General features: G+C 48.1%; 1 protein-coding gene across 1 annotated transcript in view; it reads right to left on the reverse strand.

The window, feature by feature from the left end:
• Positions 1 to 1,311: 1,311 nt before the first annotated feature.
• The window catches only part of LOC119462340 (lactosylceramide 4-alpha-galactosyltransferase-like), an 85,347-nt gene continuing 59,332 nt past the window's right edge, over positions 1,312 to 27,326 (reverse strand). Inside the window, exon 6 of the mRNA XM_049655181.1 lies at positions 1,312 to 2,001. Within this exon, the coding sequence (XP_049511138.1) occupies positions 1,768 to 2,001 (234 nt within the window). The 3' untranslated portion in view covers positions 1,312 to 1,767. The remainder of the gene's footprint in view (positions 2,002 to 27,326) is intronic.

The following is a 27,326-nucleotide window of genomic DNA, read 5'->3' on the forward strand; positions in this document are numbered from 1 at the left end:
GTGTTTTTTAACGTTGTAATTAAAATTGTTTCGCTGTTGACTTGTAAGCAATGAAAAGGTTGTCCTCGTTTTTTAAGTATATGTATTTCCCATTTTTTACCACTTTGCCAAAGAAATAACGGGACAGAATTAAAGCGATAAATTAAATGAAGATTTTGTCTTCCTTTTTTCGTTACTAATGCAGTAAATTATTTATGTATAGTGTTCTTTTGAAGCTGTTGCTATATGTATAATATACGTTGTACTTCTGTCTTGTTAAGTCTCATTTACACAAGCTTGACACGACACCGATTTTGGTCTGCCGACTGTTGTCGACAGCAGTTTACAGGGCGGAAAACGTTGAGAACAACGGTTTAAAGGAAAGAAAACGCTGTCGCCAACAGTCGGCAGACCGTAATCGGTGTCGTGTCAGCCTAGTGTGAATGAGCCTTAAGCAGCGAGCTAGCACCTTATGTCTGCCGTGACCCGCTCACAAGCGACTTACGTTTAGGCGTGCACGAAATGTGTAATATGTTGCGAGCTGCTGAAACAAGGATGTATGTATGTATGTGTGTGTGTGTGTGTGTGTGTGTGTGTGTGTGTGTGTGTGTGTGTATGTATGTATGTATGTATGTATGTATGTATGTATGTATGTATGTATGTATGTATGTATGTATGTATGTATGTATGTATGTATGATAGGGGTAATCGGTGATAGCTGGGAGTGGCTTTCTTCCTTCCCCTGGACATAAAGATAGGCTGATGATGAAAGTGCAGTCATGGTGGAAACACAAGCATCACTTGTATCGAGCTTATTCTAATTCCTTTACACGCTGTGTAATGGTGTCATTAACCTTGCTTATTGCAATTTCAATCGTTTGCTACTTTGGGCTTATTTGGCTTATGGTTGCGTGCGCGTAACCCTACCTGCTAAAATTCTTATAGAGGGGATTGCAGCACTAATAAATAAATAAAAGTCACTTTAGCATACGCCAAAGAGGGTGAAGGCGAAAGCCTGCGCGCTCACCAGACTTTCACTAAATTTGTTTGAGATTCTCATTCGAATGCGTTGTTACTTCCTTGTACTCGCTTTCTCTTGTTCTCCTTTTCAGTCGTATAGATATCGCCACTTGTTCCACCTGGGTAATGGCACGTTAGAACTTTCGTGGCAAGCCTATGAAGACCATTAAGACACACACGCAGGTTCACTGAATGAATGATGTTTATTTTAACACTAATCGACGAGGGTAGCTACACGGGCCTGTAAATATGGTGTCTTCTACTTTCTTGTAGCGCAGGCAGAATAAGAGGGACACGAAAAAGCGAATTAGACATACACATAGCGCTAAATTTTCGCAACAGATTTATTTCCAATTCTCGCAGGTGCTCCTCAAAACATCACTAGACACGTGCACATTGCTCGGCAAATATGAACAAAACCGGGAAAACCACACGCAGACACTTTTGTGGCTACACTGATTATTTAGAAGGCTGTACGTTCAACACGAACAGAGATAATCGAGCTCTTTTATTGACAGAGAAATACTGGCGCATGCGCTTGAATTTTGATGTCATAACGCCGGACGGTCATTTTTTTTACCCATGAGCCACATAATGCTTTCACCTTAATAAATTAGTTCTCTATGGTGGTTGAGCAATTGCAGAGCCACTTTTACCCAGGTTTGCAAGTTAGTATGAAACTGTGGCCTCGGCAGAAGTCCACGGCCACATTGCTGTGGGCGCCTTGGCGCGTACAAAACGCTTGAATACATTTCCCGGATGACAATGTCAGAAGGTGTTCTGGCTTTGCAACGACAGCCGCAAACTGTCTGGGCAGTAGATCTCGGCCGCTTGCCTGTATGCGGAGCCAGGTACTGCAGGCACCTTCGAGCTCATTTTGTTGTAGACGTGCATGACGTAGCTCGCAGAGGACATGAGCCACGCCTCACGACTAGCATTGGCGACGAAGAACGATTCCCACCGGTCGTAAGGCACTGGCAGGAACATCCAGTGGGGTATCACCTGCGCCAAAACAAGTTTGGTCATTCGATACATCACAAAAAATTTCAAGTTCGGATTTTGAGTCGGATAGAGAATAAAGCGAATGCATACGGTCAGCGCGAGTGTCGAAAAAAAATGCACAGTCACTTTATCATACGCTAAAGAGGATGAACACGAAAGGCTGCGCGCTCATGAGACATTCATTAAATTACGTTGACATTCTCATTCGAATATGTTGCGACTTCGTATTACTTGCTTTCTCTTTAGTTTTTTTTTACAGCGAAGCTGTTTAACCTGGACGTTTGCCGTCAGATGTAACGCCGAAATGTGGGCCGATCCTGGTCGTAGTGCAGAAAGGGTCCAAACGCAATGGCTCATGCTCCTGCGAACTAGCGAAGGTGTTTAAGCTCGAGGATGGTCCGTCGAGTGTACGCCGCAAAACCTCCGCCTGGCGATGTTGCCACCATTCGTCGCCTAGAAACTCTTCCGCCCAGCTGCGCTTACCATGCCGAGCCTCACCACAGCTGCGCAATACCAGGAATTAGGGACATTTCGTACAGTTTCTTTTTTTCGCCACCACGTGGCGTATCGACCTTAAAGAATTCGAAATTCCCGCTATGACGTATCTATGACGCACAACTAAAGAAAGCGCAATAAAAAGAAACACACCCTGAGGCTGTCGCTTCACCTCGGTGCTTGGAAACGAGCGCGCTTGTGTATCAGCGTTATCTCGAAGACGGCCAGCTACTTGCTCTATTGACAATGAATCGACGGTTTTGCTAGACACCTGGCCAGAAAGCTCCTCCGCATTCTGGAGAGATGTCTGGCCGAGATAAAGGCTCCCGCGAAGCTTCCGTTGAATATATATTTTTTTCCTTGAGCAGACTTCTTATTTGTGCACCACTGTGGCCACGGTCTTGCATATACGTCACGGTTCTGTTTCATGGGTTTCCTATAGAACTCGCGTGATCCATTGTTTAAGAGGAAGCTTTAGCTCGGGCCTATCTTCGATGCCGGATTCTCAAATACACGTAAAATGCAGGAATGATTTTATGAGAAAATCGCTGAAACGATTTGAATGAAATGTGTTGCATTAAGAGGGAAAATTAAATTGCAGAGACTGCAGCAAATAGAATTTTCGTTTATAAATGTCGTGTAATGTTTTCAAAGAATCGCAGGATGTTCGTAAATTTGAAAAAAAAATAGAAGCATGAAGTTTCCAAATCCGCAACTCAGCCATTAAAAACAAATATGGCATTTCTATAAACTGCACCCGTTGGAGCATCAAAAGCGAACAATTTTTTTGCTATACCTTAAAACTTACGTGAATTTGTTATAATGTTTGGAAGGGTTTTGCAAATGCAACATTCACAACATAGTGGTATATTTCAGGATGGTGTATGATATATGATTGCTATCCGCTTTGGATGTATTATTAGGTGCAGTTTACAGAATTCCGATATCATTTTTAGCTGCTGAGGTACATAGCTCTATAAGTCAAGTTTTCTTTTTCGAAATTTGGCAATTCTTTAAAATTTGACGTAAGAAAAGTAGACAGCCTATAATAAAATATCCCTTTCTGCAATCACTACACTTTAACTTTTTTTTTCTAAATTCAACATAACTCATCAGATTTGGTGCATTGGTTGCTCTGAGAAACAATTGCCGATTTCCCATGTATTTCGATAGTAGCCCCAAAGCTCAATGTTCCCCCTAAGTTCGAGCTTGAATAATATACTTGTTGGCAAGATACGTTTGTAAAGTGTGATCGTGGCCTAATGAGCTAGAGCACCGGCGTACTGAGCTCAACGGCCGAGGATATGTTTGTAAAGCGTCTTGGGAAGGAATAGGAGAAAAGAAAGGGAGAAGGCTGGTATGTTATGCAGAAGCGTGTCTGGTTGGCTAAAAATTACTAAATGCTTTGGTCGTCATACCACCTCAGGTTCCATCAGCATAATTTCTATTTCAGTCCGCTAGTATTGTGCAATTATTGTCAATCAATCGAGATTACAACACCGGCGTCATGGCATTGTATTCCGTCACAATTATTTATCGCCATCACTTCAGAATCATCTCATTGTCGTCATGCCGTCGTCCTTATATGCCTTCGTCCTTCTATCGACATCATTCCTACCTCGTAATTCCATCGTCGTCACTGCATGCACCGTCGGCCTGCGGTCCTTGTTCTACCATCGTGAGGTAACATTGGCGAGCGATGGTCATAACAAAGCGGGTCAATCAGGGAGACAGTGCATGGCCGCATATAGCCGAATCACTTGAACCATCAGGTGAAACACTACGGATTCTAAATAAAGGTGCCTTAGCTAACACGGTGTGTCGCTTCTTGCTCGCTAGATTGTGTGAATGTTAATCGCATTAACTTCGATACTCATCTTAACATGGGTTCTGCAGGAATTCTTTCGTCTTCGCGACACTAACGAACTCTTGTCTACATTGTTCCCAGCCTATTAACACCTCGAATTCCTAGAGGTGATCGTGCTCAGGCATGTGATGGACGACCCGAAGTTTGATGGAGGTAGCGGTATGATTTCGACAGCGGCGCCGCCAATCGACAAGGGGAAACACATTTGGATGGGTGGGAATAGCGGCGAAAGGCACACTTCAAGAGTTGCTAGGCATCACAGATTCGAATCAACCTGACAAAGAGTTAGAAATATATATGCATTGCAGTCGCGCTAAAGAAATGGAAAACTATTGGATTGGTGTGAGACTCGCTGCAAAAACATTCATTAGACTGTTTCAGGTATCCGAGCTATCCTTAACGGGAATCAATGAGATGAGTTTCGATAGAGCTCGTTACATTTTTCAAGAGCGGAAGACGTGCCTAGAGGCAGACTCGACTGCAATATTTTGTTGCTGCACAAAAATATCTAGATTTTCGGCGCGATCATTTTAAAGGAAAAACAAAAATTAAATAAGTTTTCAAGAATTACTTAGAGTACCTCGATAAAATTGTAGCAAATAAATTCTGAAACGTTCATTTGCAACTTTTTTGTATCTTAAGGCACAGGGCAACTTACTACTGGTTTCCATTAATTTTCTTTGTTATATTTTCAAGCGAGTTGAATATTCTGCCGTAGGTTAATTCACAATTAGCCCAACTAATTAAACTGAGACTTTCAAGTGTATATTGTTCTTAGACAAATGCTTTACGTCTACGCGGATGCTGCAAAATTTCTCACATTGGGGAGGGGAATATGAAAAACAAAATAGAAATGCAGAGCATTTTATTGCCACAGCAAATTTTCATTTTTAATGCTATTTCCACAATTTAAGTGGCTCGACCCTCGTGTTCGCAGCCTTGTAAATGTTTTTGAAAGCACTGGGTGCGTTGTCTGCGAATTTACGTGAATAAGCAAGCAGATCATACTTTAATCTGGGCGGAGAAAAAAAAAGAAGGAAAGCCTACGTTGTAGATGCACTGTACTGAAACACAATTAGACAGAGTCTAAATTTGCATATATTTCTAAACAAGGATGCCTAAATTGTCGATTAAAAAATTGACATAATTTTAATGAAGCCGAATAAAGCAATAAAAATGGCATGTTCCGTGTGAAAATATGATGAGCGTTAGCCTTGTCGGTCAACAATTTCTGTTTAATGAAAAAAAAAGCTTCTAGTGGCCGTGTATTATCGTATTCCTGAAAGCCAGTAACCAGCGTATCTAAATTTACATTGGCGCCAAAATTATTGGCTCGAGTTCCATCACTGTATCCGAATGACTATATCAGATTCAAAAGTGAGATTAAATGGCGGGCCGTGGCGTGTGCGGTAGTGTTCACCTATGCCTTTGCTATAGTATGTTGCCGCACTCTTTAAAGCATGAGCATGGTGATCAACCGATGTGCTTTTCTACAACTTCATCCCTAAATGTAAGCCGGGGTTCTGCCACTCCCGGTGGTTGTTAGCCTGATCCCTCCCTATTTTCTTAACTGTCGATTGTGTGGTTTGTTTTCATACCAAATATTCACTTAATATTCTGTGCGTGTTCGGCTAGTAATGAAATTTTATTTCTCTCACAGTTAAGTTATCAAGTAACCAGCAAGAAGGGATGCAGGGCAAAAACCTGCTTTGATGCAGCTTGAAGACCGCCCGGCGGCCGTTGGTCACATGACAGTATCTTCACAATAATCGAGAACTCGAGCTAGCTTCGTATAGGCAAAAAGGCTAATGGGTCGAACAGAACCGGGCCGGCCAAAGTATGGTACTTTCGGGCTCGGGTCAGGCCCGGACTTGAAAAACCGGCCCGTGCAGTGCTCTACTTCAGATAGTCTGATCAGCAGATTCCCATACCGTCACGTAGTAGTGACGTTGAAGTAAACAGTCGTAAAACTGTGTATGGCGAAACTGATTCTTTATTGGGCGAACATGTACCCACAAAAGCAAGCTACACTTGAAGCACAACGAAAGCGGCGAATACTGTCGGCGATCGTCGAAATCTGATCAGCGGCGATCAGCTTTTATACATGAGTCATTGAAGGCCCCAGAATAATCCCTGGTACGCACATGTCTTCCCGAAAGTTCTAGATACTTCGCGTCGCTCATACAATCAGATTACATGAGCGTCGGTGACAAGCGACAACGGATAGAAGCATCGATAACGTTCGAGAAACTTCAGATACATGCAGGCGCGTCCTGTGCCTAGCGATAACGTTTAACATTTGTTAGCTGGTGAAAAGCGGTCGCCGGTGAAAGATAAACATGTATACGTGTCAATACCCTTCCCTTAAAAAGCATCGTCCCGCTGCTATAAAAAGAAAGCGAAAACAAAACCACGCGTACAGAGAGAGAGAGACAGAGAGAGAGAGAAAAAAAACAACAAACAATAACAAAGTAACAAAGTACCGAAGTTCTTTAGCGGGCGTAGAAAGGCTTAAGACGCACCACGTAGATGACTTCAGGTCGAGCCCGGCGCCGCTGTGCGAAATGCCGTCTGGCACGACCTCATAGTCCAGTGCGCCAATACGTCGGATTATCTTATATGGTCCGAAATAGCGACGCAACAGTTTCTCGCTAAGTCCTCGTCGGCGTATCGGAGTCCAGACCCAAACACGGTCGCCGGGCTGGTACGCGACGTAGCGTCGTCGAAGATTGTAGTGTCGGCTGTCGGTCCTCTGCTGGTTCTTGATGCACAGGCGGGCGAGCTGTCGACCTTCTTCGGTATGCTGCAAATAGGTGGCAACGTCGAGATTTTCTGCGTCGGTGACGTCCGGTAGCATAGCATCAAGCGTCGTTGCCGGGTTCCTTCCGTAGACCAGGTTGAACGGCGCCACGTGCGTCGTTTCTTGCACGGCCGTGTTGTATGCGAAGTTCACGTGCGGAAGGATGGCATCCCACGTCTTGTGTTCGACGTCGACGCACATTGCCAGCATGTCGGCGATGGTCTTATTTAGGCGCTCGGTGAGGCCATTCGTCTGCGGGTGGTAGGCGGTGGTCCGGCGATGACTTGTGTGGCTGTATCGCAGGATGGCTTGAGTTAGTTCTGCCGTAAAGGCTGTACCTCTGTCGGTGATGAGGACTTCTGCGGCACCGTGACGCAAGAGGGTGTTCTCAACGAAGAATCGGGCTACCTCGGCGGCGCTGCCTTTGGGCAAGGCTTTTGTTTTGGCGTAGCGGGTGAGGTAGTCCGTAGCTACGACGATCCATTTATTTCCGGACGTCGACGTCGGAAAAGGCCCCAGTAAGTCCATCCCGATCAGCTGGAACGGTCGGCGAGGTGGCTCGATCGGCTGTAGAAGTCCGGCTGGCCTTGACGGCGGTGTTTTGCGTCGCTGACAGTCTCGGCATGTCCTTACGTAATGGGCGACTTCGGCAGAGAGGCGAGGACAGTAGCATTTTTCTTGTATCCTCGCGAGCGTGCGGGAAAACCCGAGATGTCCAGCCGTTGGGTCGTCATAGAGAGCTTGCAGAACCTCTGGACGCAATGCTGAGGGTACCACGAGGAGGTAGTTGGCTCGGAGAGGCGAGAAGTTTGTTTTTAAGAGAATGTCGTTTTGCAAGAAAAACGACGCCAATCCTCGACTGATCCCCTTGGGCACAATGACGGTCTTGCCTTCCAGGTAGTCTACAAGGCTCCTTAGTTCCGGGTCAGCTCACTGTTGTTGGGTCCCAAGAAAGTGTCGTCATCCTGGTCGTACTGTGGCGGCGGTTCGACGGGGGAACGAGACAAGCAGTCGGCGTCAGAGTGCTTTCGCCCTGACTTGTAAACGACGGTGATGTCGAATGCTTGAAGTCTCAGACTCCATCGTGCGAGGCGACCTGAAGGATCCTTCAAGTTAGCTAGCCAACACAAGGCGTGGTGGTCGCTCACAACTTCGAAGGGCCTGCCATAGAGGTAGGGGCGAAACTTTGATGTAGCCCAGATGATGGCGAGGCACTCCTTTTCGGGTGTGGAATAATTTGTTGCCGGTTTCGACAGCGACCAGCTAGCGTAACTTACAACCCTTTCTAGCCCGTCAGTCCTCTCCACAAGCACGGCGCTGAGTCCTACGCTGGTTGCATCGGTGTGCACTTCGGTATCGGCGTTTTCGTCGAAATGTGCAAGTAGTGGCGGCGATTGCAGGCGTCGCTTCAGTTCTTCAAATGCTTCGACTTGCGGCGTCTCCCACTTGAACTCGACGTCGGCCTTCGTGAGGTACGTCAGTGGCTCAGCGATCCGTGAAAAATCCTTGACGAAGCGCCTGTAATAGGCGCGCAGTCCAAGGAATCTACGGACTGCCTTCGTGTCGGTGGGCGGAGGAAAGTCAGCGATGGCCGCAGTTTTCTGTGGGTCAGGGCACACTCCAGACTTGTTGATGACGTGGCCCAAAAACAAGAGCTCCTCGTATGCAAAGCGGCACTTTTCTGGCTTTAACGTGAGTCCGGAGGTCTTGATTACTTGAAGAACTGTTTGAAGGCGCCGGAGGTGTTCCTCGAAGCTTGAGGCAAACACATGTAACGACGTCGTCCAAATAGACAAGGCAAGTCTGCCACTTCAAGCCTGCCAGTACATTATCCATGACGCGTTGGAAAGTCGCGGGTGCCGAGCAAAGACCAAACGGCATGACCTTGAACTCGAACAGTCCGTCTGGTGTTATAAATGCAGTCTTCTCCCAGTCCCTCTCGTCGACTTCGACTTGCCAGTAGCCGGTTTTGAGGTCCATTGGCGAAAAAGTTTGCGTTGTAGATTCGATCCAAGGCGTCGTCAATACGTGGGAGAGGGTATACGTCTGTCTTTTGTGATTTTATTGAGGTGACGATAATCGACGCAGAAACTTAGCGTTAAATCCTTATTCTTTACTAACACCATGGGGGACGCCCACGGACTCTTGGACGGCTGGATGATGTCGTCCCGTAGCATTTCGTCAACTTGTTGCCTTATGGCCTCGCGTTCGCGCGCCGCAACTCGGTACGGGCTCTGACGGAGTGGGCGGATATATTCGTCGGTTATGATGCGGTGCTTGGCGACAGGGGTTTGTCGAACTTTTGACGACGACGAGAAGCAGAGCTTTTTAGCTGTTCTTTCTTATGATTGGGAAGGTTCTGATTGACGTCGAAAGTTGGTTCAGATACTACAGTCGTCGTTGCAGGTGTACTAGAGTCAGTGAAGGCGAAAGCACTGCTGGCTTGTACTATTTCGTCGATGTAGGCGACCATGGTGCCTTTGTTAATGTGCTTGTATTCGTGGCTGAAGTTCGTGAGCATCACTCTTGCTTTCCCTGCACGTAGCTCAGCTATGCCTCTAGCAACGCAAATTTCACGGTCGTGCAGTAAGTGATGATCGCCCTTGATGACGCCCTCCATGTCTGCAGGCACTTCGGTACCGACGGAAATCCTTACGCTGGAGCGAGGCGGAACGGTGATTTGTTCTTCTAGCACATTCAAGGCATGGTAACTGATGTTTGTATCCGGTGGTATCGCATTGTGCGTTGAAAGCGTTATCGACTTGGACCTTAAGTCGATGACTGCACCGTGTTGGTTTAGAAAGTCCATGCCTAGGATAACATCCCTGGAGCAGTGCTGCAGGATTACGAAACTCGCCGGGTAAGTGCGGTTGTTTACCGTGACTTGCGCTGTGCAGATTCCAGCCGGCGTTATTAGGTGTCCTCCCGCTGTCCGGATATCGGGTCCTTGACAGGCCGTTTTCACCTTCTTCAACTTGGCGGCGAACTCGCCACTGCAGACAGAATAGTCGGCTCCAGTGTCGACGAGAGCGGTGACATTATGACCATCGAATCGCACGTCTAGATTGGTAGACCGTCGTCTGGCGTTACGGTTAAGTCGTGGCGTCGGATCACGGCTACGTCGGCTTGCTCCGCTGCTGCTACGTCGCGTTGGTAGGTCTACTTTCGGCGGCGAAGTGTTGTCGTCAAGGCTCTTGCCAGGCGCTATGCTGATACCTCGTCATGATGATACGCGAATCTAGTTCGTCGGCGGCGGAGTATCTTCAGCATTGCGTCGTACAGCAACCGCACCTCCATCGGTTGCTGCCTTTAGTTTCCCGGGTAAGGGCTGGGAGATCGGCCCCGGGTTGGGCCGGCATACAGCCGGCGATGCGGCGAGATGTAGCGGCCTGGTGACGGCGAGCGTGAGGGTCGTCGTGGTTGCCACTGGGCTCTGGCGAGGTAGTCGGCGATGTCACGTGGCCACTCGCCAAGCTGTGGACGTGGCGCGTTGACGGCGAACCCTTGCAGGCCCACAAAACAAGCTACAATCGAAGCACAACGAAAGCGGCGAACACAGACGGCGAGCGTCGAAATCTGATCAGCGGCGAAACGCGTCGGGTTTTATACATGAGTCATCGAAGGTCCCAGAATAATCTTTCGTACCCGTGTGTCTTCCAAAAAGTTCTAGATAATTCCCATCGCTCATACAATCAGATTACATGAGCGCTGGTGACAAGAGACAACGGATAGAAGCATCGATAACGTTCGAGAGACTTCCGATACATGCAGGCGCATCCTGTGCCTAGCGATTACGTTGAACGTTTGTTAGCCGGTGAAAGATAAACATGTATACGTGTCAATATGATTATGAAAGATTGAGTAAAGCAGCTTAAGACGTAACCTGCTTCCCTGTTCAAGCAAAAGGATCCAGTCAAGTTATTTTTTCCTCTTGCACTTAGAAAGCGGTTGTATATCCCCAGGTCGAACAGTGTCGCGACGGATTGGACTTTTTCGAAAGCATTATTATGCAAAAAAATTAATTGTTGGGCTTTACGTGCCAAAACCACGATCTGATTATGAGGCACGCCGGGGTGGGGAACTCCGGATTAATTTAGTCCACCTGGGGTTCTTTAACGCTCACCCAATGGAGCATTGATATGCACATCAGAAACCACATTCAACACAGAGCATGCCTACACCAACATTGGTAAAACTTGTTTTTTACGCTGCTCTTTTACGTTAATACTTCTGTGTTTTAAACTTTGTTGCAAGAAGTGAAGGGCATGCCCTGCATTTCTAACTACGGTATTAACATGTTATGACCAAGAGCCATCCTCTGACAGCATAAGACCTAAATATTTCATTGGTGAATTATTTTTCTATTTCAACTGGCCACTTAACAAGTACTTATATATGATTTTGTTACATTTTTCTAGTGAAGCTGCTACATAATTATTTATGTTTAGGGGCATGCTATTAGTGACACACCATTTTTATACTCGCTTCAAGTCGGCCGCCAATAAAAACAATAACTCATTAGATGCCCTTGCACACAGTACACAATCATCCACAAAAAATGTATCCCGGTTCGATAATATCACACATATTGCTAATAAAAAAACCTTGCACTCGGCCGCGCAACGCTTGGAACTGCGAAGCTGTGTGATCGTAGCCCAGCGTTTCCCGGAAGTGCACGCGAACTTTTCATCTTATCACTCATGTAGATGATAATTTCTTTTCGTGCGTCTCGGACTTACGGCCGACACTGCGCGTTGCACAGCGCAGCTTGCAACACCGACACCGCTTTCCAATGCCGACATCGCGTTCCAGGAGACCCGCTTCGTGAATGCGTCGCTCTCTCTCTCTCTGTCGCTCTCATAGCACGCAAAACCTCTTCACCTCGCAGAGCACGACCATACAAACGCGTCAGCTGTGGACGAATACGACGACGCTCGAACGCAACGCAGCCGTCGTGCAGCACGAACATGCGGCACGGGCCGTCGGTGCTGCCAGATTGCACTCCGGCGCTGATGGCCTGCAAGGACTCGTCGCGATGTTGTTCAGCGCGCATGTCGCACATGTCAGTGAAAGCCAACACGCAGGTCTCCAGATCATGTGCAACAGGATCAGGAGGATCCACGGGATGACGAGAGAGGCAGTCAGCGTCCTTGTGCAGACGTCCAGACTTGTAGATGACAATAAAAGAAAATTCCTGGAGCCGCAAAGCCCAGCGACCAAGCCGTCCTGTCGGGTCCCGGAGGGAAGACAGCCAGCAGAGGGCATGGTGTCTGTAATGACCGAAAACGTGCGGCCGTACAAATATGGCCGGAACATGGCGACAGCCCACACTAAAGCCAAGCACTCACCCTCGGTGATGGAGTAATTCCTCTCAGAAGGTGACAGCAGGCGGCTGGCGTGAGGTATCACGCACTCGGTACCATTCTGTTGCTGGGCGAGAACAGCACCGATGCCGTGGCCGCTGGCATCAGTGTGGACTTCGGTCGGTGCAGATGGGTCAAAGTGGGCAAGTATGGGAGGGGTGGTCAGAAAGCCGATGAGAGCGGCGAACGCGTGAGCCTGCTCCGGGCCCCATGAGAAAGGCGTGCTCTTCTTTAGAAGATCTGTGAAAGGGCGAGCAACGTCGGCGAAGTTTTTGACGAAACGGCGAAAGTAAGAACACAGGCCGACGAAGCAGCGCACGTCAGAAGCAGAACGAGGCACAGGAAAACTGCGAACGGCGCGAACTTTATCCGGATCTGGTTGTACACCGGTTGCGTTAACGAGATGTCCCAACACGGTAATCTGACGGCGCCCGAATTGACATTTCGTAGAGTTCAGCTGAAGGCCGGCTTTTCGGAAGACCGCAATAATTGCAGCGAGTCGCGTAAGGTGGCTGCTGAACGTGGGAGAAAAAACAATAACGTCGTCAAGATAACAAAGACAGGTGGTCCATTTGTAGCCTCGCAGAAGAGAGTCCATCATTCGTTCAAATGTCGCAGGAGCATTGCATAGGCCAAAGGGCATTACTTTGAACTGATATAAACCATCAGGTGTTATGAAGGCAGTCTTCTCAAGGTCCATTTAATCAACAGAAATCTGCCAGTAGTCGGATCGAAGATCAATGGACGAGAAGTATGTAGCTCCGTGCAAGCAGTCCAAGGCGTCATCGATGCGTGGTAATGGGTAGACGTCCTTTCGCATGATCTTGTTTAAATGGCGATAGTCGACGCAAAAACGCCAGGTACCATCCTTTTTCTTCACGAGGACGACTGGCAAAGCCCAAGGACTGGCTGATGATTCGATGACCCCTTTGCGGAGCATTTTGTCCACTTCTGATTGCATTACTCTACGTTCAGCATGTGATACACGATAGGGACGCCGACGAATAGGATTCATGTCTCCAGTGTTTATACGGTGGTGAACAACAGATGTTTGGCCGAAAGGGCGGTCGCCAAAATCAAAGGTGTCACTGTACGATTCGAGCAGGAGACGGAGGTCCTTGGCCTGAGCAGAGGTGAGGTCAGTTGCAATCATTTTGGCGAAGTCATCCATGAAAGAATCAGAGCTGTGAGCTGCAATTGGTGCTAATAATCCACTCTCGGCATCCATACTCTCAATGTCAAATTCGGACGTACAAGAAACGCTGGCCAAGAACATGCCAGCCGGAAGCACTTGAGGGCACAGGCTGAAGTTCAGAAGCGGGAGAACGACGTCATTATTCGTAACCGTGATCAGCCTATGCGGAACCGCAACGTTTCGGTTCAAAAGCACGTCGACGATGGGGCGAAGCACATATTCACCGTCAGGAACCTGTGGCTGTGAGGTCAAAGCGACGTAAGTGACTGCCTCGGGTGACAGACGCACATCTTGAAGCGAGCACAGGCGCGGTGCTTGGAGCATCGGCGAGTTGAGGCAGTTCCAACTGAAGGACGCCGGCTGCGCAGTCGATGAGAGCATAATGGTTGGATAAAAAGTCCAACCCAAGGATAACGTCGTGAGGGAAGTTGTCGATCACAGCTAAGAGAACAGAAGTAGGGCGGCCGGCTATACTTAAACGTACAGTACACATTCCGAGAACAACCAGCACGCCACCGTCGGGCACACGAAGCACTTGTGCAGCTTCTGGGGTGAGGACCTTCTTTAAACGTCTACGTAGGCTAGCACTCATCACAGATATGTGGGCTCCAGTGTCGACGAGTGCTTGGACAGGTACGCCGTCTACTTTGACGTCAATTATATTTCTCTTTGTGGGCACAGACAGAGGATTTACTGCATTAGTTGTCAATGCAGCACCACCTCCGAGGGCTGCAATTCTTAGTTTTCCGAAGGAACGCGGTCGAACGCCACAAGGTTCGAAAGGCGACGTGGCTGCGGCGAACGGGAAGATGGGCGACGTGTTTGTGGTGAACGAGACTGGTGTCCGCGAGGCGATTGTGAGCGACTGTACCACGTGTTCCTGGCAGAGTTGTCGGCACTGTTAGACTCGGCGGAGGGCAGAACACGGCGGGAATTTCCATGAAAACGGTTCAGGTTGGTCGGCGTGCGAGGTGTTGAGGGCCACGAGTTGCGACAGTATCGGGCGACATGACCAATACGACTACAGGTGAAACATATCGGCTGGTCGTCCGCAGTTCTCCACTCAGTCGGGTTGCGATAACGCGGAGAGAAGCGTCGCGGTGGATCAAACAGAGTAGAAGGGCGTTCGTTGGCTCTGGGGTTGGCGACAGCACAGACAGAATGTAAACCAATGCTTTCAAGTTCCTGGCGAACGATGGCTTGAACGAGAGGAACTGAAAGAGGGGTAGCGTCAGGGCGACGCGAACAGAAAGCTGCGGGCGCCATCGCTTCCAGTTCACGTCGAACGATTCGCACCACGTCCTCTGATGGCGACGCATGCTGCTGTGTGGGCTGATCTTCACAAGACGACGTTGCGGCAGTATTGGGGAGTCTGGCGAATGGTTGCAGGACTCGGCGGCTTTTGGCCTGCTCGAATTGTCGGCACTCTTTAATGATAGCATCAACTGAAGAACAGCCTTTGCACATGAGCAGATTAAAGGCGTCGTCAGCGATTCCCTTCAGCACGTGCCCGACCTTCTCAGCTTCAGTCATGTCGTGATCGCCTTTACGACAAATCGCCAGCATGTCCTGGATATACGAAACATAGAACTCTGTGGGGGATTGGGCGCGGGAGGCGAGTTCCTGCTTTGCGGCAATCTTACGGCCGGCTGGTTGGCCAAACAACTCTTTTAGCTTCTCTTTGCATTGGTGCCAGCTGGTCAGCTCCTCTTCGTGGTTTTCGTACCAGACCTTTGCCGTGCCTCTTAGGTACAACACGTTAGCTAGCATAGGCGTAGGGTCCCATCTGTTGACTCCACTCACGCGTTCGTACATGGCCGGGCACTCTTCAACGTGGGCGCCATCGGTCCCACAGAAAGTTCCGGGATCCTTGGCTTGTACAACCACAACCGATGGGGACGACGACGTAGCTGGCGACGGTGCCGTTGACGTTGGAGGCGGCAACGACGTTGATCCCGCGTGCTCACCGTCAGTCATGGTGGGGACGGTGATGCGACGTCCACTGCGGAGCTCTGTTTCCAGCCTATGTACCCCGCACCTCTCACCAATGTGTTACGGGGATGTTGGGAGTATAGACTGGATGCATTTACAATATATGCACAAGTAGGGTGAGTGTGGTCAAGATAGCTGACCAGCAACAACACGCAGCAGCCAGTGTCTCTCGATCTTCTTCTTTACTTTCCTCCTATCCTTCCGTAACAATATGATTCGCATAAATGCATGTTCTGGCAGCGTGGCTGTATAGCCTAGTGGTTACGACGCTCGCTTTGGGACCGGGGGTACGCGGGCTCGAAACCCACCTCGGCAAGAAAGTTTATTCCTTTTCTTTCTTGGTAGTTTTTGATACGCACCACAAATTACGGCTGTTAAAAAAAGAAGAAATTCGGCAGAGACATTTCAAACTGCTTACGTGTGGGTATGCGAAAGCGATATATTCCCTTTGGTGCAGTGTTGTACGGAACGGCGTTCCAGGAACTAGTTCCTTTTGGGAGGAACGGAGGAATGCCACCATTCCTTTAAGGGTCGGTGGAACTGTAACCGTAACTCGTTATTTTTACGAAGGAGCGGCAGAGGGAACGGCGTTCCTTCTGTAAACGTTCCATGGCACTAAACAGGCGCACCGACGCACGCACGTATGCAGCACATCATGCAGGGCGCAAAGAACTACCGCTTGTCTGTCACGTGACTATTGTGCATTTTCTTTCGCGAGTTATGCATTATATTTTTTATCACTAGGCTTCAAGATTGTCACGTGACGCTCCCTTCTGTAGTTTCTTTCCGCCATGGCGGCCTGTCGGACACTAACATCGAGATGTAACTCTTGCCGAGTTCAAGCAAGGGTCTTTACTAAATTGAGAATATCTATTCTGGACATTTCTTTTTCTACTCATACTGCAATATTGAATCAGCAATAATTAAACGCCTAAGTATTGTTCCTTTCGATGCGGTTTCTTGCGCAACCATTTAATTATATCCTCCTGAGACCCCTTGTACAATACATTGCACATTGCCTTCCACTTTTTTTCGAAATTCGCTCAGAAGTGATTACGCAAAATATTCACTCTGGGTTTGAAGTACGGTGCATGTGTAACTACTGTAATGAAGTGGTTTACTCATATTCTTGTCATCCGCTTTCGAGAAATTTGACAATAAATTGGTCTAGACCTCTGTGTCGTCCCACACGGCCGAAAGACGTCGAGGCGTATTTCGAAGTCACCGAGATTTCGGGAAAATACCGGACGCGGCAGCAATATGGCAATCTACTACACGTAGTTCCATCTTCATCTCAGCGATTAAACAATGAAATGCAGTTTTTACCGCAGCTAACATGAGGAGATGATGGAGAGATTCACGTACACGGAGACGGAGCTTTTGGCATCTATCAGATACCGGCTCAGCCGGGTCTGGAGAACGTGCTCCATAAGCTTGCCCACACAGGACGTAAGGGATATGGGACCGATATTAGCGGGTCGAAGTGGTTTGCCCGATTTGGGAATGAAAACTACCTTAGCGTCCTTTACTTGGGGTTAGGAGGGCGCCGCGCACCGAGCATTCATTGAAGTAGTCGGTTAGGGCTGTGATGGAGGGGGAATCGAGGTTGCGTAGTGCCTTGTTGTGCACTCCGTCGGGACCGGGAGCTGAGGACGTATTCAGGCGCTGAAGTTCTGCCCTGACTTTGGCCTCTCTGATGGTTTTGTCGAGGAGATCGTTGGGGGAGCCTGTATAGTGGGTGGTCTCCGGGGGGATATGCGGGGAAGTGTAGACCACGAAGCGTCTGGAGGAGTTCCTGCGGGGAGGCTTCGGATGCGTGTATGAGCTTCGTCATGATCTGTTTCTGGTGTGTCTTGGACTGAGTCGAATCAATGAGATGCGGAATAGGTTCCATGTCTGGGGCAGGCTCATGTTGTGCTCCAGCCTGTTACAGAGCGATCCCCAATTTTAGCGAGAGAGAGTCGCAGCATGCGTCTCAGTCTCCTTGTTGAGCTGGGTCAGCCGGCGTCTGAATGTTGTATTCCAGCGCTGACGCTGCCACCTCCGCTCGAGTCCCGCCTTGGCTTTCCAGAGCTGCAGGAGATGGGAATCCATCGCGTCCGCAGGGCAGTCCTCTGGGAGGGGGCGAGTCGCGGCGCGGATGTCGCACTAGAGCTGGTCGGACCAAGTAGCTATGTCTGAGATGTTGTGTAGAGTGTGGGCTGCTCGGAAAGTGCGGAACGAGTCCCACTTCGTGATGGCAGCACCACGAGCGGGTCTGCGTGCTGGGCCTGCTTTAGGAGAATCTAAATAATGTAGTGATCACTACCCGGATTCTCCCAGGTGTTACACCACCAGCTTGAGGTAGGCGGTGGGTAAATGTGAGGTAGGGGGTAGTGTCTGCGCAGACACTGTTTGCGGTGCGAGTAGGGGTGGTGCGATTTGTGAGAAGGGAGAAGCCGGCCTGCTGAGCTGCGGGCCATACCCGGCGCCCGTTGGGGGTGCCCGTTCGGTAGCCCCAGGCCGTGTGAGGGGCGTTGAAATCCCCTAGAATTAGGAGGGGCTCTTGTGAGCGACACGCTTGGCGAGCGTGAAGAGTCGGTCGAAGTAGTTGCCGCAGGCACTTCGGGTGGCTGTATTGACCCTTTTCGCGGCGATCCCGTGGGCGCTGCCATGTTTGATCACGTGGTGACGCGTCCATTGCTTGCCTCAACTGCCTCCGTTGCCTCCTTGTTTACAATGGAAATGTATGACGCCGGCGCGACCTAGAAAACCTCTGTTTTCAAAGGTATCGTAGACGGTGACCAGGTGGATGACACGAAGCTTTGATCACAGCTTCAGAGAACATGCAAAAGCGCGTTCGGAGCGGATTAAGCTATGTCCAAACGGCGCAAGCAGCGTATATGGTGCTTGTTCTAAAAGCGGGGCTAAATATGTATTCCAAGCTATCCAAACATTCCGCTCATAAATTCAGTCAGGATTAGTGTGTTTTGTTCTTTGTTCTTTATTCGGCAAATATTTTGAAGCAATGGCTTGTCAGTTTCTGACTCAGTGAAGTTCGTTGGTGCGGCCACTATCTGATTATTTTCTGCCTAATCGCTCGCGGGTGTGTTCAGTTCCGATAGATTTGTTCTTGCTGCGCACAATGCTTGAAACGTAGCTGTTTTGTACATTGTAATACCTTGAAGCAAATATATATGGCAGCTAGTAACTTGCTTACTCTTATGGACCGTCCACGAAACATTCAGCTTCGACAATTCGTGCGCCAGCAGTGTAGTCCGTCATTTATTGTCCGTATACAGTGCGCATATATTCAAGTGTGCGCCCATTCACTTATTCTTGATACGTCGGCGATAGAGTGGGCGTCAGTTTTCCTGCCATTTGGGTCAGATGTGCATAGAAAACGTGCGCGAAACTTACTATGACAGGAAGCGGCGCTACTCCCATTGTCATTGTTTAACGAGTGGTACTCTTGCCGACGTTCTGGGGATGAAGCCCTTTCTTTGAAGGTTAGCGATACAAGGCTGGCGGATGAGCAAATTTCTGTATCCTCAAGGAAAACCGTACATCCCGAAGTGCCGGTAACACGTTCGGACAGTTGCAGCAGTGGTTCGCGAACTTGGCCACACAGATTCATTCCATTCCTTAACATGCCAGTCCACAATGTCTTAGCGAAAACTCAGTTGCATTTCCGACAGCTGATCGCACAGAAGCAAGGTAGAAGCGATAATGGTTTCGTATTCGTGCGCGGTCATTGAGGAGACGTATCGCACGCCGTCGTGAGCGCCATCTCGTTTCTGTAAAACAACCTGCTCGACGAAAAGGGTCAATATTTTAAGGATGAAGAGGGTATCGCGAGTGCACTGCGGCACAAGTTCGATGAAGAGATGATCTATTTCGGGGACGTCTAGCGGGTGTGAGGTGGGAGTGAGCGCACGGCGTACGAGGAATGCGAACCGAGGGGACGTAGGAGAAATGGGGATGATGGGCACGTAGCTTGGTAGGGTGAGAGGATTGGAGGGCTCTTGCAGCGCGAGCACGTCGGGGCCGTCTGCCCGAGCTAGGAACTGGTGAACCAGCCCCCGCTTGGAGCCAAAGCATCGACAGTTCCAGTGCCAGATGGTGAGGCTAGTGCGAGGTATAACCATTGCTGAGGGTGTAGTTTGCATCGGAGGGGTGGAGAGGGTGTGGAGCTTGGCCTTCTTCTTAGGCCGCGCGGCCACACAGGCTGTCCAGTGGAGGGCCTCTTGCTCCTTAAATCGCTCGTCAATTTGGTGAGCAAATTCGTCTAGACGGCTATAGAGGTTGGCGAATTGTTGGGTGAAGGCTTGGATGACCGTCTGTACCGCGGCCTGAATTTTGGCCTCCACGAGTTGTTCGAATTGGGAGGGTAGGGCTGGGGTTGCCGCGGCCGATGTTGGTGTGGCCGAGGAGGTAGTGGGAGTTGCGGCCCTCTTCTTGGCCGGCGGTTCGCGAGTAGGAGGAGAAGGTGGTAGGGGAGGGAGTTTATGAGCGACCGAGATCATTGTCGCCGGGGTAGGGGTGTGAACCTGCAGGAAGGCATGCAGCTGCGACTGAAGGCGTTGGTTGGTGGTGTGGAGGGAGGCGAGCTGTGCGCGGACATGCACCATTTCCTTATAGAGGGGGTTCGCGGAGTCCTGGGAGACTACGCCTGCCCAGCTCACCTCACTGGTGTGGCGGCCGGGTTCCTGTGCAGGTGGTTTTGGGGAACTGGAAGTGGGGGTTGCCTGAGTCCGGTCCAGTAGTGGGGTCAGGCCATGGGCTTGGTACGGTTGGAGGGCTGTTTCAGTGCGGCAGGATGCAGCACCGGGAGGGACTCCAGGGTGAGCTGCAGGGCCTGAGGCTTGCGGGTCATGGAGCAGCTGCTATGTTGGGGTGGAGCTTGATTGGTGAGAGCCTGGTTGGCGGTTGCCTCGGGGGCCCGCCTGGCATCCCAGTACCTCTTCTTGACGAGGTATGGGGTGCGGTAGCGGGCCTTGCAGGTTCCGTCCGCCATCAGGTGTGCTTTGCTGCAGATCTTGCAGAGCGGCGTGCAGGCGTGGTCCTTGGGGGGGGGGGGGGGGTGTCTACTTGGTCACAGCCGGAGCAGCGGCGTTTCTTGGGAGCCGGGCACACATCCGCGCGGTGGCCGAGTTCGCCGCGGTTAGGGCAGTGCTCGATATTCTTTTTGAGGAGGGAGCACCTATAGAGTACGGAGGAGAGGTAGATGTGCTTGGGCACCCAGTCTTGTTCAAAAGGGATGATGATGGACTCCGTGGAGCCCATGCGTATAAAGTCGAGGATGGGAGGGTTCTGCTCGCGATTGAGACGATCTTGAATGACTTCGTAAGAGTGGGCGAGAGGGACCCCGTGAACCACACCGCGGGCGCAGTCTTCCGGGGCCGCTTCGTAGGAGTAGTCGTATGCAGTTTCTTTGATGAGTACGGACTTGATGGCGAGGTAGTGGTGTCGGCATTGCGGGTCGGGAGTGTTGATGAGGACGACGTGTTGGAGGGTGTTGATGATTACGGTGCCTGGCTTGGCCTCTTGGTGTCCGAGGCGGGCTGCTTGCAGAATGGCATCGAGAAGCGCAACGCTGTTCACGGTCCGAAGGTTGAGGCCGCCACGGGGACGGAGGATGATTTTATTATCGTCGATGGGTAGCTTGGGGTGGCGTAGGGCAGAGATTGGGGCGGCCGGGGCTGGTGCCTCGCCAGAGCTTGAGGCGTAGACGGCTGCATACATTTCTCGGCAGCGGCGAAATTCGGAGTAGTGGTGGGGCGGGAGTTGCGACTCGAGCTAGGATGAGTTTATCCGGCCGTAGGGGACAAAGTCGGGTCTCCTCCGCGCCCCAGAGGCCCGGTTTCGATCCCCGCCCAGATCAAAATTTACCTATTTTTTTATTTCAAAAGGATTAGTTTACTTTGTTTACATGAACCTGTCTGATAAATTTGTCATCAATTCGAGCATTTTTTACGACGCGTTTTTACTCTTTGCCGTCGGCCATTTTTGGTAGCGTCGCCGACTACAACTACGGGTTTTCGCGTAATGGGGCATATAATGCTTTCGCATTAAAAAAATGAAAAGGAATGGGCCCCAACGCGGAGCCTTGTGGCACACCAGACGTAGCAGCAACATCATCTGAGCAACTCCCATTCAAAACAGCTCTTCGACGTACTTACTTAACAACACGGAGTTACAGCCTGTATAGTCATAAAATCATTCACGTGTTCATAGTACGGATAATCTTACCTGGTATATCGAGATTAGTAACAATGCGGATCGAACGTTGGGTTGTTGGCTCCTGTACACTTATAATGCCACAATCCTCTCTCATGTTACTACTATAGAGAACACTAGTAGGAACAAAATTTGTTTATACATCCAATGTGTGAAATTCCATTGTATTTATTACCTCATTAGAACTCAAGATTACTCCACTCGTTTTATATGTTCAACTTATTATCGAATAGCTACTCTAACCCCAAATAAAGCTAAACTTGAATTTGTAACCCGTAAACTGATACAGTCGAACCCGGATATATCGAATCTGAAGGGGATCACAAAAAGTTCGATGTATAGGTAATTCGATATATCAAATAATAGGCCCTCAGGTAAACGGTGGCTTACCGATTAGTGCATCCGAGAGCCGCTAATTTACTGCACGCAACTCTGGAGAAAAAAAAGCAAGTACACTTTATTTACACGCAAAAAAATTGCTGGTTCACTTTCAACTTCATTGAAAAGTCCAAGCTGATTCTTTTCTTTACACTTGTAGCGGCCATCGCTTGCGGAAAATAAACTCATGAATAGGCACTCAACCCACACGGCGACGCCTTGAAAATCGGATAGAAGGAATGTTGACGTCCGAGGTAGTATGAGGGCTAGCCGAACAGGCTGACAGGGCTCAACTGACTGCACTATCTCTTCTCCACCTCCAGGTGCCAGAATACCTCAAAGTGTCAAAAGACGTGCACTATGAGGTCTTCTGCGTGGCGCCGCGTTCGATATATGGAATGTGCTGTTGAACGAGCGTTCTTTATACGCGTGCACCGGCCCGATACATTTGCATGGAATTTTCAAGGGTATTTTACAGCTGTTCGATATACAGAAGAATTAGTTATAAGTTGGCTTGATATATCCGCGTACGACTGTATCTCCGTCACCACATATATGGCATCGTATTGATCAGCTGTACAAAATACGTATCAGATTTAGTCACATTAACTTCCTTCAGCTCTTTCTGGCTTCGCACAGCCCTTGAATGGTATCGCCTCCCCAAATAAATCCTAAAGAGTACTAATAAACGCAAGTTTCATGCAACATCAACTAGCGTACGTTGTGTAATCTGAATTTGTTAATTACTTACTATGTTCCTTTTAAATTCTTTGTAATATCAGGTAATATGACATAATTGTAACGCTGCCTTCCTGGTGCGCACTGAAGTTTCTTCCACGTACCACCAGGTAAAATTGTATGATTAAAAAGTTACTTTTTAATAGTTGCATTATTTGTTTAGCCTGCTCAACCCACTTCCTTCCGTAATGCCTTCGAGTTCTGACGGCGCAAATAAATATATTATTAAACAGTAAAAAATATTTCTTGGCTGAGGAGTGGTCACCTCCGGCAATGTTTATACATCATCATCAGACTATATTTATCTCCATGGTAGGATGAAGGCCTCGCCCAGCGATCTCCAATGACCCCTATCCGGCGATGTATAAATTATGTGCATTATTTAAAGCTACATAGTTTAATACTACATAGCTAAACTCAGTTTAACTTCTGGAATGACTAGTCAGCTGTTCCTCTTAGCCGCTTATTTTGTCTGTGCATGAAAGTGTCTCGTCTTATTTGCCCAAATGACAACCTAATTAACGAGCTCTTCAAACTCATATCGCTTTCGTAAATAAGTTGCTATGTGTTTTTGGACTCTCGCTAAAATAAAAAAAAACGTACATTACTTTATAAATGCAGTGGAAGAAATTGCCGCGAAAAGACAAAGCCGTGTAATACATTTCAACTTTTCATTACATGCCTATAGCCAGGAAGTTTATGCAACCAAATGATTGTGTAATATTACATTCTCAAATTCCTACGACATTTCCCCTATGTAGAGAAGCCAGTTTAACTTTTAAATGATTCACAATTCGACTTTGTGATGTTTCGACCATATATTCGATAGAGAGAAATGTGCATGACCAATAGGAACATATGTTGGAGGCAAAAATTCTTATCAAATTTTGCAAAATAATCTGTGTTTACCAACTGAACAGCATATTTCTACCCTGGAACAGATAGGAAATTGAAATGAATCACATGCATCAAAGTTTGCAGTGCGCGTATTATGAAGTACAGTTTCAGTTTTATTTCTTTCAATTTATGATATATGATAGTTGATGTAATGACTTCAATTTCCTGTTTTATGTTTAGGCTACACTGACACTGCACAAACTATATTTTTTGTCATAATACGGAATACAGGCCGCAGAGTGCGGCTCATAAACACATCGGGATAATGAGGTGTAATTTCTGGATACATTTCTCGCTATGGGTAATATAGGAGCCCCTTTCTCACAATTATGTCTTGTTTGAGAGCGCGTTTGCTGAAAGTGGACCGATTGTCCGCGCTTTCCGTATAGCTACCGAAGTGACTGTGACAGCCTTTCGCTGTTTAAAGCTTTAAGACTTTCGATGCCAAGCGCACCTGAAATATACACAAACAACGCGCTTGCCCGGAACCAGAAAGGTCGCAAGCAACATGCGAAGGGAGGGATTACCATTCTACGGGTTAGTTGCGTCCTTGAGCAAAAAAGAAAAACCGGGGAGTGACAAGTCATTTTTAACAACGAGCTGTCGCTCTTATCGTTATCACAAATGACGACTTACGCCAACGTACTGCACTTTGTCGGGAAGCTATTATGGTTCATTCTTTAGAAAGGGTATTTATTTTTTGCCGCAACGTAACTGACGTCATCGGGGAAGATCTTAAAACATAAAGGTCATGTGTCAGGCGGTGGTACCTAGGTGACATGAACGCCCAAGAAAGATGGACTTGTACAGTCACTTTCCTTTGGAAGCGCTGATAACGTTGCAATTTAAATCAAAATAGAACTTCGTACATGGTATTTTTCCTAACATTTTAACAGAAGGCTAATCAGTCCTGATATTATTAAACTTATTACGTTTTAGCAAAGACACTCTCCGATGACTTCAATATATATACAATAAAGGGCTCTGTAATTTCCACCGTGACGTTACGTAGGTACGTTGGCGCACTTCATGTAATAATGCCAGTCAGCCTACTCACATATACCGCATTACTAATCACATTAACCATGGCCTCGGCTTCATCCCAAGAAGCAATTGCCTACCTATTTTGATTACTTGCAACTCGGTAGGCTTAAGACAAGCCAAAATTCGAATAGGAATTAGTAGTATAGAATTAGTATGGAACCTACCGTGATATAGAACGTATGCGTTACACTCGAGTCTGTCCAGAATCGCACAGTAACATTCATTTACTTTGACTATTCATTTATCATCAGTGTTAGTAAACAAAACGCATGCTGTGCCGATCTTTCCCCCCACCTCACCCCAAATTCAGTTGGGCGCAGGCTACCACCCTGCGTCTGCTACAAACAAATACGTACCCTTCACCCGCCCGCCTCCATCTTATATTCCCTGAAGTTTACAGTACCCCAAACTGCCGGTGCTGTGGCACTCACCCGGCTACGCTTCCGCATATGCTGTGGGAGTGCCCAGCACAGTACACTCATATTCACACCACGAGCCTCTCGTCGAGGTTACATGAGGCTCTGCGGAGCTCCGCCCTCGACGACCAAACCTGGGCGGCAGAGCACGCCCGTGAGGCGATGGTGAGGCAAGTCTCGACGTCCCCTCATCGCTATGTTTGTGTCGTGAAGTCGCCTGAGCTTGCACAAGTTATACAATTGTGCGCTCCAATATTCCATCATCAAGAGTTCGCGCTTGTCATCACGAATAAGCTAAAAAGCAACCTTGCCTTCAGAACGTACAGTCAGCGTCAAAAGTTTTCGTACCCCAGAAGGTGAAAAAATAGTTATATTTCTACGCCTTAGTCACGCATCGTAGTATTCGGATTTATCGCGTATACTGGTCTAGACTAAACAAAAGTTTTGCATTTTAAAGCGAAGCTTTGTACCTCTACCAGCCAAGGGTTCTGTCGTGTCCGTCGTTGTAATAAAAAAACGATCCCGACGAACCGCTAACAATTGCAGGTATAGCAGTATAGCTTACTTGAATTCAGGCATTCAGCGTACAACTAAGCACTCGTTTTCGCAAGAAAAACCACAAAAACAAGCTTCAAAGTGATGAGCCAACATGATGGATGATAAGGGCTGCGGGCAAACAACGGAAACAGGCTCGGCGCGGTCCGTAAGATTAGATTGCAGCTGTTGCAAAGCTTATGCAGCTGTTTGAAATAGGGTGACGTCATTCGAAACCCTTCCAGCCTAGTAACTGCTTCGGTTCATTTTCTAGACTACCCCACTATGGGGTAGTCTAGTAGTGTATATCACACCGATCATAAAGCAGTAGTGAACATTGTTGTGAAGTAAATAATAATAAAGGCCGTGGTTAAAGTTACGTTGTTGTGTGTGAAATATCAAGTGCGCCGCAGTCACCGTGAGGGTGGCGTAAAAAGCTTCGCTTTCCAACCACCTTCACAGGGTGGATTGGCGGGCAATTTTTTTTACTGGCTGCGGGCGTAGCAGCGTTGAAAATGAACTTTTGCGCAGAACCTCGGCCGCGTAAACTTTTGGCGGCGACTGTGCGTCTGAACACCTGCATTTTCTTTATTCTGCACACAATTTTCTTTAATGAATGGCCTTCCAGCCAATGTCATGCAACACCTGGTTAATTTTCACGACAGCCATCTCAGACATGACTTATTAAGTAGTAGAACTGAACTATTATGTAGTACGTCATTATTATCACCAATCAGGTGTAATAAATATGTAAACAAATAAAGGATAATAACATTGCCTATAAAATTTTACTAAAATTTTAGGACTACTTCAAAACTTCGAATGTTCGTCTTGTGTACGTCCCTATACTTTTTAAGAAACTGACCGGGAGAAATTCAAGGGTGAAATTGACATCTCTTGTGGCACCATGGCAGAAAAGGGAAGGTGTGGCTTAGTGGGCCCATATGAAAGGATCAGCTGCGATTGTGCTACTCACGCACAAGGAACGACACTTTTGTATTTTATTTACGGGCAGTAAAGTGATAAATGGTGTCAGTGGACGCTGGCGTGATCATGACAATACCACCGTACCGATATGGGCCATAAACGATTCTAATTGGGGAACATTTCTGGAAACCCTCACGGTCCTTTCTCTCTTAAATTGTTCAAACACGTTAAATTTAGGGTAGGAGAATATTCTTACAGAATTACCGAAGAATTGTACCAGTAATTATATCATGGTGCTGCGATCTGATTCAGTAATAGAGTTAGTTAAGAACAGAACAGCCGAATGCCATAGCACCTTTGGTGATTCTAGCCGAAAACAATGTCTTCTTGCAACACTTTGTGGGCATAACTCAAAAAGGGTGTGGTCTGTGATTGGAATCGTTCTTTATTTTTACACGAC

This window comes from Dermacentor silvarum, chromosome 8 (assembly GCF_013339745.2).
Source record: "Dermacentor silvarum isolate Dsil-2018 chromosome 8, BIME_Dsil_1.4, whole genome shotgun sequence".
Classification (NCBI taxonomy): Eukaryota; Metazoa; Arthropoda; class Arachnida; order Ixodida; family Ixodidae; genus Dermacentor; species Dermacentor silvarum.